The 11,595-nt window shown below is 48.5% G+C and overlaps 1 protein-coding gene across 3 annotated transcripts; it reads left to right on the forward strand.

Moving 5' to 3' along the window:
* Nucleotides 1-3,925: 3,925 nt before the first annotated feature.
* On the forward strand, nt 3,926-10,814 carry LOC128273436 (uncharacterized). Of its 3 annotated transcripts, XM_053011401.1 has the most exons (6): nt 4,405-4,518; nt 4,614-4,941; nt 7,548-7,676; nt 9,900-10,022; nt 10,251-10,418; nt 10,486-10,814. In XM_053011401.1, the coding sequence occupies exons 2-5, from the start codon at nt 4,719-4,721 to the stop codon at nt 10,397-10,399; spliced, it is 624 nt and encodes a 207-aa protein (XP_052867361.1). In that variant the 5' UTR covers nt 4,405-4,518; nt 4,614-4,718; the 3' UTR covers nt 10,400-10,418; nt 10,486-10,814. The 3 variants fall into 3 exon arrangements, with proteins under 3 accessions (XP_052867359.1, XP_052867361.1, XP_052867358.1); XM_053011399.1 differs by lacking the exon at nt 4,405-4,518 and adding an exon at nt 3,926-4,274 and having other exon boundaries at nt 10,251-10,814; XM_053011398.1 differs by having other exon boundaries at nt 10,251-10,814.
* Nucleotides 10,815-11,595: the final 781 nt, after the last annotated feature.

The raw sequence follows: 11,595 nt of genomic DNA on the forward strand, positions 1-11,595 counted from the left end.
ATAATTTGATTACCTTGACTTAATTTTAAGTAATGTCCATGTACATGATTTAGTCTTTATTACTATGCATTAATTTTAAACATTCCTTCACCTTAATAGTGCATCACTTGTCAAATGAATATTTGAGCTTCTTTTGTACATTTACATTTCACAAGATAGCGGTGGATTCTGCACCCAATGTTTATAATTTTTAAATGTAAATGACATTGGACATCGACAGATCGATTAAATTAAGCAAATGGAGAACGACTTCATGCACAGCGTACCGAATCGCAACCGCAAACCCAGCTGAGAAGTGTTCACTAATTGATTTCGGTAGTAGTTGTTGATGTTGGTCGATATTGAGCTATTTGAACCTAAAAAGGCAGGGTTCCGTTGCACTCGGAGCCCATCATGTCGCTATCGATTAGCTGCAGGTTAGGTGACACCTTAATGTTGCACGACCAGTGCAACTAGTGTCCACCATCGACAGGCATCGGCAGCATGGCATCAATCTGACCCTCGCTTTTTGGGTTTTGGGTGGACTCGTACCCTCGACGCAAGGCTCATTTTTCGATTCCATTCCCCGAACCGGCGCGTGGTGGAATTAATTCACGATTTACATAATTCATTCCCAAGTTCCCCAAATCCGACCACTAGGTTCCGAAACGCGCCCAACTGACCCGTGCGTGGGGAACTGTGCTCGATGCGCCTCCGGTTCGATTTCCCCCCGCCATAAGCCACGCCAGAGCTCGTTGGCCAGAGGGAGGGCGAGTTCGTTTGAAAATCAAATCATAATTAGATGAACATGCCAGCGGCCCAGCGGGCCCGGACGACGACCAGGTCGTGCGGCCTGTTATTTTAGGCGTGCAAAAATTCATTCCACGCTCTGCCACGGGGAGGCCGGCCTCACCGGAATTCGAATGTCGGTCAGCGATTGGAAGGAAGTGCAACAAATGTCCGGAAGGCGGGGTGTTCCGGTGGCGTGCGGTACGAATTAACCCGAATGCACTCTGCTGAGGGGCGGACGCCATATTTCGACCACCGAGCCTCCGGATTGTTTGCAGGCCGTTGATTCTACCGATAATAATTATTTCACCCGACTTAGCTTCGTGGCGTGGCGGGTCGGAGCGTGGAAGGCGACGGGGGTTGCGACCGGGATGGTCAGATCACACACGGGATCGGACCGCGTGTTCGTCATTGTAGGAATCAATTGAAATCAATAATTTAAATAGATTTAACTATGCATGCATTGATATTTGCGTCGGTATTTCATCCGATTAAATGGCAAAACTTGCGGTTGGTTCGTGTAGCCGTAGCCGTTCCGGAAGCGCGCCGATGCTGAGGGCGGAATGTTGTTCGACTTTCGGACCACCCTGTTTTGCTAGCCACACTGTTAGTTTTCGGCGGATCGGAACAATAATGGGGCTGCGCTCTACGAAGCCTCTACTTTTCTTCTGCACCATATTTTGATTGCATGTACGACCTTGTAAAAGAAATGGGACAGCATATGCGGACCGGTCAGTGTAATGAAATGATGACCAAAAATTGAGTCATTTACGACCGAACAAAAGTCAAATTGGATGAACAAAATCGGGCAAAAGTAACAAAATGTGATCAATTTTTTAATGTTTTGAGAAAAAAAGGTAAAGAATAGGCAGAAAGCATAACATGTGGAATGTTGGGGATACAGTAGATATCGAAAAGAAGTTTAGCTATTAAACACTTGAATAGTTCTTCCTTTGTAATCAATTTTTTGACAAGTTGTACGTTAGTTTAAGATACTAAGGGTAAAATGATGAAGATCATGGGACATTTTGGCTTAAATTATTTGACTGTAGCGGTCATTTGTTGCCATAGGTGAATTTGAGCAGCAATCTTGAAAGCTTGAAGTTTTCAGTTTTTCTCACCAATTTTCTTCATTTTGCTCGGTAATAAAGCGACGAATAATCCAAACTACGGAAACATTGAGATCAATATTGAACCTGGAGTATGTGAAAAAGAAACCCCACTGAATTGAACAGAATTAGCTGAATTGATCAAAACAATCTAGACCAAAATAATACCTGAGGGCTGTAGAAAGGACTGCATGACAAAACGAAGATGTTTGGTAATATTGTCTGGGCGGAATCGTATCCATTGAGGGTAGTAAGCTTGTTTTCGCGTAGATGCAATTTCGTCTGTTCTAAATATGTATGTTAGTATGTTTTCTTTTGTATAAATGATCCCTTAGTACAGCAAAAGTATCATTTACACATCTTACAAAATGTTTTTAATTGATTTTTGATTGACAAAAGAAATTTTTTTATCTTCTCTTTTCGTAAAATCTTTTTTGTTCTTGAACTAAACTTCTTTTTGCTATCCACTCTGGTTACCTGTGCTTTAGTCGTAGTTGTGTAACTGTAACTGTGCTTTAATGTGGTAAAAATGTATGTTTAAATTTTTATTGTTGTTTTCACGATAGGATAGGCATCCTGAAACCAATTTCTGCCCCATCGCTAGCTGCCATTCAGAATGCAAAAACGAACCAATTAGCACAGCACAGTTAAAAAATACAAATTTCATGTTTTAAGTTTGTGTTAATTGAAAGAACAGCAACATGATTCATTAGTGAGCGAACAGAACTGCTGCCAGTTTTGTGTTCTTTAAACACCCGTGATATTAATCTCGTTGACACACCATTGTTTGCCCCTTTTTAGTATCGTTTGCCCGGCCATAACTGGGCGCGTGGGACAGGACAGGGCTTTCGGGCACTGGGGCTGACCCGGATTTAGGTAATTGGCACGGCCATATAATCTGCTATAATGCACCCAAATCCACTCCGTGGAAGCCGTGTTACCTATCGTGTACCGACCATCTGCAATCGATTATGAAAACGATTAACTTTACGCAGGTCAACCTCCAACCGGCCCACAAGTATGCACAATTGTTTCGGGCCGTCCTTCACACACGCACGCGCACAACGCCCCAATGCTGTTTGCTGGCAAATAATCGCATTACTGTTGTTACGCATTGTATGAAGGCATCGGCATCAAACCCAAATCTGCCATAATGGCCAGACCCCAAATGGTTTCACACCCGACCACCGATGAGCATGCGAAACGTGTGTATGTTGCATAAAATAGGTTTTTGTTCGATTGACGGTTTTTTCTTTGTTGTGCAGCCCACGGCCACCGGAAAAGGATTGGCCGCCAAACTGTTGTCAAGCGGATTATTACGGTGTACCCATGGCCCATGTAGCCAACATTAGTCAGCACTCCGGGGCCTGGGCCATCCTCGGGTGCGAAACGCAGTCCTCGAGCCTCCGGAACAATAGCGAGTGGCTTCCGCGGAAGGCGGAAAATTGTATAAAAAGTTAATTACTTTCCAACTCTACCGCCGGCAACTGGCGGAGACCGAAAAAGGAAAAACTCAATTCGGGCCACGAGGGCCCCCTGTAGAAGGGCAAGTCAAGGACGTGGGAAAATCGTGTCTTACACGTCTGGCAACTTGGTGCCCCGGACGCCCGGTCGGGCGTAGAAAATTTAGAACAACCCCTGGAACCCCCCTCCCCCCCCCCCCACCGCGCCTGCTGATGGTCTTTTTTGGGTCATAAGTGACATGGAATTTTCCGGGCCATTTTCACGCACGGTGTGAAAAGCTAGTTTCGGTTTCGATAGCAACCGAATGGTCCATCGCACCGGATCGAGCATTAGTGTTCGAGTCGAGTCGAGGCCTACCTGACGAACCGTGAGGATCTGGGACTCGGGGAGACGGAAACCTTCGAAGTGCGAGGGATAGACGGTGCGCGATGTTGGCGATTAGCCGTCGTTGAGTGACGTAGGATCAATATCCGGCCGGTGTCACTTCGGCAAACACACACGCGCTTCTCGGGCGCGAACCGGCGGATGCCTTCGTCAGTCAGGAACTAACGCTCCAGCACGTCGCTGTCAGTAACGAGCGGGGAACGAACGAACGTAACTAGCCACCATCGTCCGTCTGGCCGGTTTCGGAAAGAAAGTCGGATCGTCCGGGTGCGCCAGTTCGTTAATGTGTCCTCCGCCCACGTCACGGGGACATCTAATCCAGACCCTGGGCCGGGACGCCTGGCAATCGAATTGTCCCGTGATCTGAGCTCTCGCGGTTTCCGTCGCTAGTGCACGTCGCCCGGTGAAGTCAGTGAAGTTAACTTTAATGTAATAAAACACCCCGACAAACAGTTCAGCACTAATTAGTCGCAGGAGCAAGGAGCCGGCACGGTACACCATACGTGCCGCGGATACAGAGGGCGCCACAGAAGTCCCGGTCCTGGCGAGGTGATCTCTCTGGTGTTTCTACTACTCCCTCTCTCCCGGCCCAGTCCGATAATCTCCGGTCACGGACATCTGCTCGGAGCGCGCGAATATTAAAGCGGAAAACACTTCCGACAGGATCGGGCTTTTCTTTCCCGTGTGGGCGGAAGTGCCACAGCCGGGGCCACACCCGGGGTGGTGGCGGTTGGTCGACGGTCCCCGCTGTGACGTTATAATTTCCAGCTCCGCACGCCGTCGCCGTTCGATCGTAGGGCGCGTTAAGATAGTGTGTAATTACAACATCAACAACTGAACCAAACGACTTCCTGCTCGCTCTCTCTTTCTCTCTCTCACACACGCTAGCTCTAAACCGTCGTAACCGAAAAGGTGCCGACTACTCTCACCACATCCAGCCCCACCGCGCCCCCCCCCCTGCACCCGGGCGAGAGGTTATTTAAAATTCTGGCAATGATCTTTGGTGATTTAGTATGCTGCGTGCATTCGGTGGTACTGCTTCAATGCTGCATCGCTGCGGTGGTGGCCGGAGCGGGTGTTCCTGCAACCAGCGCCGAGCCGGTGGTGGCAGGTGGCGGACGGCAGATTGTCGCCGCCCCGCAGATACGGCGGCCGACACCGCCCACCGGCGGGTCGTTCAACCGAAGTGGCAAATACACCGACACGCTGCCAGGAGGTAAGTGAGTGTTCCGGGCGGGAAGTCCTGGACTCGCCGTGGAAACGCATCGCGCTGGAACGTGATTTTGGCGGTGGTTTGGCGGCCCACCGTCCCCCACCCGGGGTGGCCAGTTTGGGGTCTGCAAATGCACGTGCGCGGCTGCACCGGCGCTGGGTACGTGAGGAATGTGCATAATGCCCGGCTCCGGATCGCCCGATCCGCGAAACCGGGTAAGCCGTAGGCCAATCAACGATGTTCCGACTGTTCCTTGGGGAGAGCGGGCTCGGGAAAGAGAAACTTTCCCCCTCCCGAGACAGTGAAACTGTTTATAACCGTGGCGACAGTGGTTTTTGTTTGCGCTTTTCCTGCCTGCCTCGGGACTCGCACGACTCGCACGACACACATGTTGGCCGGATTTTCACGGAGTTCGAGGAGTTCGGAGGAGCTCGAAAAAAGCGTTTCATTTGCGAAACGTACGGTGTTACGGCTGTGGCAGAACTGGTTTCGAACACTCTGGCCACTCTGGCAAATGATTGCGACAGATTAAGACATTGAGGTTTCGGTGCAATCGGTGCGCGCTGTTTACAGCGAAAATTATCAACCATCTTTGGCCGTTTTTCAGTGTCTTGGCACACTTCTTGTGCCATTTCCGTGGTTAGTCTGATCTACTTTGACTTTTGCACAGTTTTTGTTGCCCGGCTTTGAATTTACGTCAGCAACGAAACGATTTTATGCATCACCGATCTAACTACATTATGACTATCAAACACAGTTTTAGACAGGGATATCCATTTCGTAGTTTGAAATCACAGGGAACTGTACAGTTTTCGAATATAGGTTTTCGAATACAGGTTTTAAAACTTTCAGAAATTGAATTGCTTAGCAACAGAATTACGTGTTAAACAGATTAAAACTTAGTACAAAACTGTGTATTCAATTTTATAGCGAAATTTGGGAAGCCGTTATACCCCGAAAAGGTGACTGTATGATACACATTGTGGGCTGGCCAATACCATGTTTTGTCGAAAACGACGAAAGAAGGACCACTACCGTCACTTCTGAGCGATACCACCAGATGAAGGAATATTTTTTGCCTGCGACTGAAGATATGTACTTAGAAGATATGTTTTTTCAGCAAGACAGGGCAACGAGCCCAACACAGGTGGTTTTCGATCTACTGCACGAGAACTTTGATGGGCGTATAATTTTGCGTTTTAATGATGTCAATTTGCCACCAAGATCTTGCGATTTATCACCGTTGGACGTTTTTTTGTGGGGCTACGCAACAGATCGTGTTGATGCTAACCAGCCTGCAACTTTGAAATATTTGAAAAATAACATTCGCCATGTTATGGCCGAGGTAATGCCCGAAAACAGTCATTGAACATCATCTTATCAAAATCAACTGTTGCTATAGCTCCCGAGGCGGCCATCTGAAGGATATTGGGTTTCACGCCTAAAATTTGCATTAAAAACTTAATTTTTCATGTAATTTTTTAAAGATCTTTTTCAAAACTAAAAAATAAATAATCCAGTACTATTCAAATAGCTAGGATTTCACAGCTTAAAGGTAGGAATCATTCGCAGATTGATAAAAGTATGACACGCTCGTGAAGTACTTTCCAACAACACAAACATTAAAAATGGATCGTGACGGTGTGCGGCAATTATAAAGCGAGTGCTTTAATTTGATTTCCATTATACAATGCTAGAAAAAAACCCATACCATGGTTTTGTATAATTACTGCTATGGCATAAAAGCATTAAGCCTGATTGACGGCACTTGTGCGACGTGCATTCAGCAACTTGCAGCCCTCGTTCGATAACACCGTAAAGGGTGATTGAGTAGTGCAATAAATAATGGCACTGTTACACCGTTTTCAATTGCGTATCCAATAGTGCCGTGTTTCATTCGCACAAAACCACAAAATTGTACCTTTCTGAACACTGTCTTGTCACAGAAATGTTCAACACTTGAGCTTGAATGAACGGAAGAATACGATTTGCTCAGCTTTGCCTCGAGATTGCTGTGCAAAACGCTTCTCTGCCGCAGTTCATTAATCACTCGCTCTCCGAAACCTCGGCAAGTTCCCATTGATTCGTTGTACCAATGGAAAACACTTGCAAAATGTTTTCCTTTTCCATTCGGACTGTTTAAATATGTATAGAGCGCACCACGGGCAGGTCGGTTCCATCGTGCTGCGGCGGCTCCTTGATAAATCCCCGAACAACGGGATTCAATCATCGGCGTCTACTTAGAATCTCTTGAAGATTAATCGAAATCGCCCAGCGCCGTATCTCCTGCCGCTCTCGGGGTATAATTAATTTATTCGCATAACACAGAATCGACAGTAATTGTCGTCCTACATTCGATCAACATCGCACAGTGTCGATCTTTGGTTGCGCTCAGCAACAACAAAAAAAAAAAACACTGGCAGAGATTTTATGCCGACTAACCGTTTGGTGGAAACCCAACCTCACGGGGCCTTGCGATGGCGATAAAAACTCCCAATCTCAGATCCTTACGTCCGTGTGCCTGTTTCGTTCCATGCGGTCAACCGGCTGTTGCTGCCGATCGGAATCGACATCGCAACGGCTCGGGCTGGTCTTCCGCAACACGCCAGAGCTGAACGAGGACTGCCGAGTGTCACAGGATTGCCGACAGCATGCGTACGCGTGTGATGCTCGGAAGCAGGTCTGCAGCTGTGCCGAAGGATACCGTGCCGACGATGCGGAGCGGATGTGCCTGGGAGGTGAGTGGCCCTCATGGGGAGGGGCGGTGGCCGGGTCCCGAAATAAGTGAATTTTCATTTTCGCACTTTACGCACCGATCCACGTCACTAGCAGCAGGGCGGCCTGGGTAAGCGCCCCGTTTTCCAGGATATTCGCCGGTGTTGGTGTCCAGGCCGGAGAAGGCACTACTTACGGTCGCCACCGCCTGAGTGACCGGTTTGACCTGATCGAAACGCTTTAGGTCTACATGATTGAGACCATTGTGTCGCACGGTGTGGAGCCTGGCCGAAGCAAGACACCGACTCGAGCGGCCGGGCGGATATGCTGCTAGCCGGAAGTGAGCATTTCTATCACCCTTCGAGTCGAAACCGGCATGTACCGATTTCCTCCCACCACACACACGGACTAATTCTCGATCCAGAGACAATCGAAAGGAGCGAAGCGAGTGAGGCGAGCCAAACGGGTTGCATACATTCGGGCGCAGAGCGATAAATTTTCTCGGCCGGGGCCGGTCGGGGCGCGCATTGGACAACATCGGAAAGTGTATTTAAATTGCGTTGTTTGTTTGTACGTTGGCAGAATAATATCGAAACCGGCTCCGGGAGTGCCTTCGGTCTCTGCCTTCGGTGCCGGCTTGTCAGTGGCTAAGTTGTGGGGCTGTGTCGGTGTGTTTGATTCATTTTTCACTTCTCCCCCCTCTCCAGGTTGCGAACGGTTGCCATTGTGCCGTGCGATCGTCTTCGTTGTGCCCGCGGGCCGAAAGGGATCCTTCGGACCCGGCTTAAGAACCCGGTTTTCCGTTTTTCGGTTTGCCGCTTTCGAACCGCTCCGGCACTCCGAGCGTCCGTGTCCCGTTTCGCATCATGTTCGCTGGGCCGCTTGCCAAAGCACATCGCCAATCGATGCAAAGTCGATGCATTTGGCCGCGTTTTGTTTGTGGAGCTTATCTTTCCGGGCGTGTGGAGTTCGGGAGATTGTCGCCATCCTTGGGCGCCACCGATCGTGCGGAAAATAATTCCGTGCAAATTCGCCTCCACACACACACACACTCTCGAGCGTTTGGCAGACGGCAAAAGTGAAAGAATCATGTCAACGAGAGGCCGAACATACTTCCTCTTCTGGAGGTGGTGGTGCCTATAGTCCTTTCTTAATGTGCCGCAGGAGCTGCGGAACACACAGTGGAATGTCTCAACTAACAAAGCACTTAATCGCGCTGCACTGCTGCAAACGAGGCGTTGTCGGTGTTTTTTTTTTGCAGCGACGGTGCATTCTTTCGTTTGTTGCACTTTGCTTTGGATGCAAGCTTCTGTGTGTGCAATAATCCTTCGCGCGGCGGAAGGACGGGCAGGTGGCAAACATGAGCAGGGTAATCGAATTTGCTGACTGCTCTGTGCAAGAATTGCTGAACACCGATCCGGATGATTGGCCGCCCGATCGGATGGCGACGGAGCTGCTGAGCAGCTTCCATTATAAAGTGCATTCCGTAAGAGCCGGTGTGCGCTTGCTTTATGCGACTGTTTGTGCTTTCAGTCAGCCGAACGACGGCGAACGCTTTGGAGAGCAATTCGTGCTGACGATGTTGTGGAAGGACGTATGCAAAAACTTCCCATCATTTGTTTGCCATCCTTCGACGGAGTTGTTTTTCTAATCGTTCCCCGTAGAGAGTATCGGCAAACAAGTTCATCGCCCGTCGCCACGATAAATGCTATCTGAAAATAGAAAAAAGGAAGCTGCTTTGCGGTTCAGTTGGAGTTGCCCAGCAGTTTAGTAATTTGATAGTGTATTACTGAAGAGTTCCACTCCAGTCCAGTTGATAATTTCAATGCAGTTGTAAGAGGAGCACATAAACTCATACATTTTATTACTTTTGAATTTAATGTACTGACAGCTTTTAATCGATGTTCACTTTTCGAAAACATATTTTCGCTGTGTGGAATCTGTTGTCCAAGCGTTGGCAATATTTCAAGCTGCCAAATGTTCCTTATCAGAGGAATATTTAACCACAATTCCTTATTCATCGAGTTTGGTACATGTCGATACAGCGCCTCGGTTGCAGAATGCAGAGGAACAATTCCCAATGCAACAGAGGCGTGCCCGTGCGTTTAATCTTGTTCTCGGACATAAATCATTGGTAGATTAGCTTCGTCCCTGCACACCGTTCGCTGGCTGGCTGGCTGGCTGTCACGGAAGCATTACTTTTTCTACGTACCTTAGATTTCGTGTTTGCTCTTCTTATCTTGCAGCCGTGGGACGCCGGTGCATGTACGACAGTCACTGCGTCACGAATGCTTATTGCAAGGGACAAATGATCTGTACGTGCAAACGTGAATACGGATTCCCGGCCGACGATAACTGGTCATGCCAAGGTAATTTGTCAAAATATTTTACGTGCATCGTCCAGGAACTGGTGGCCGGCTACGGCGACGGCAAGCGAGAAGGATAACAGTGTTCGGAAAGCGGAACTGCAAAAGGACCTGGGAAAAAAAAAACCTGAACGAACTTAAGCAAACATGGATAGTGCAAAGTGCACGGACGCGAATTCTTACGGCCATCTTTCGTTCTCTTGCTTTCTTCCGTCGCCCATCGGTCAGCAGCGTCGTCCGCGAGAGCATCCGCTCGGATCGGCACGGCACTACTCGGAGCCCAGCACACGCTTCTTTCGCTTCCGGTGGCCATCTTTTCGATCCTGGCGCTCCGGGGTACGGACGCGTTTCGCAGCACCGTCGGCGGCGCATTGCCGTAGCAAATAAACTCATTTATTGGTACGATTAAATTAAAAACAGACCCTTTGTGGACGTGGAGTGTTCGATGTTGTAAATTCTGATGCAGATGATGACGGCCGCGCTTTGCTGGCCGTTTGCCACCGTCACCGCGGGCAACCGTTCGCTGTACGAGGACGACCCAGGTCCACCCGTTAATAAAACCATCAGCACTGCCGACCTGGACGTGGTACCGTTCATTCATATTTCATGTTGCTGCTGCCGCAACTGCATGTTGTACACTGCCCGAGGAAAGGGATTGCGAAATCTGTTAAAATATGTTACCGTAGCAATCGAAGTCCTGGCTGATGGCTTCAGGCCGCCGACCATCCGACGCCAGACGGCGGCGGTGTGAGTTGAACGTTCCAGCGAAGAAGCGCGGGCAACCGAATCGAACGAAGCTCTAGAATAAAGGCATCAGCTGTCGGTGTAAAATCGAAATAAGATTAGTTTATTCGTGAAGTGCATTTTCATCCTTGTATCTCTCCATTCTGGCAGCGCCGGGCTGAGCTGAGGCCACACGGAGAACTGCCAATTTCAGAAGCAACTCCACGAAGTCCACGACGCTGGGAGCCACGGAGATGCCAAGCGGTGCCGGGTGAGCTACTCGAACATCCTGGCAAGCAGGAAACCCACAGTATACCGTAAGACAAAGAAATGGCCTCAACGGAGGAACCATGGCGAGTGAATAAATTTTCCTTGGCTTGCAAATAAATGTCGAAACGGGAGTGAATGTGTGTTTGTTTGTTCCTGGCTGAGCAAATGTTGGACTTACGTGCCTCGATGAAATCTGTCTTCGGCACTGCGCCGCCAAGGGATGCTGTGCGCGCGGAATAAACAGAGCACTTTTCGTGGCCGTGCTTTTGGTTGGTTTTTCCACCCGAAAACCCGGTCTTAATTTATTTGCAATTCCTTTATTTCACTGTATTTTGCCGTTGTTTACCAATAGCAGCCAACATAAATAGAGGCTACGAATTTTAAGCATAAGTTGCATTAATATTTCAATCACGTCAATGCTTCCCATTAGCAGCATATTTAGTTTCGCCACTCGGCACTCTAATTTCCAACCAACAGTACATAAACGCGTCGGGGGCATATTGACATAAATATCTTTTATTTGCACAAACATAATCTTTGCATCGCTAGAATGTAGAGCCGACGCTCGAAATAGCCTCGATTT

This window comes from Anopheles cruzii, chromosome 3 (assembly GCF_943734635.1).
Source record: "Anopheles cruzii chromosome 3, idAnoCruzAS_RS32_06, whole genome shotgun sequence".
NCBI classification, from domain to species: Eukaryota; Metazoa; Arthropoda; class Insecta; order Diptera; family Culicidae; genus Anopheles; species Anopheles cruzii.

What these genes read in the sequence shown, in the direction of transcription:
- LOC128273436 (XM_053011399.1), top strand. Translation starts at nt 4,719, where the DNA reads ATGATCTTTGGTGATTTAGTATGCTGCGTGCATTCGGTGGTACTGCTT. An exon ending in CACCGACACGCTGCCAGGAG is followed by an intron (nt 4,942 to 7,547) that starts GTAAGTGAGTGT and finishes GCAACACGCCAG; the next exon opens with AGCTGAACGAGGACTGCCGA. An exon ending in GGAGCGGATGTGCCTGGGAG is followed by an intron (nt 7,677 to 9,899) that starts GTGAGTGGCCCT and finishes CTTATCTTGCAG; the next exon opens with CCGTGGGACGCCGGTGCATG.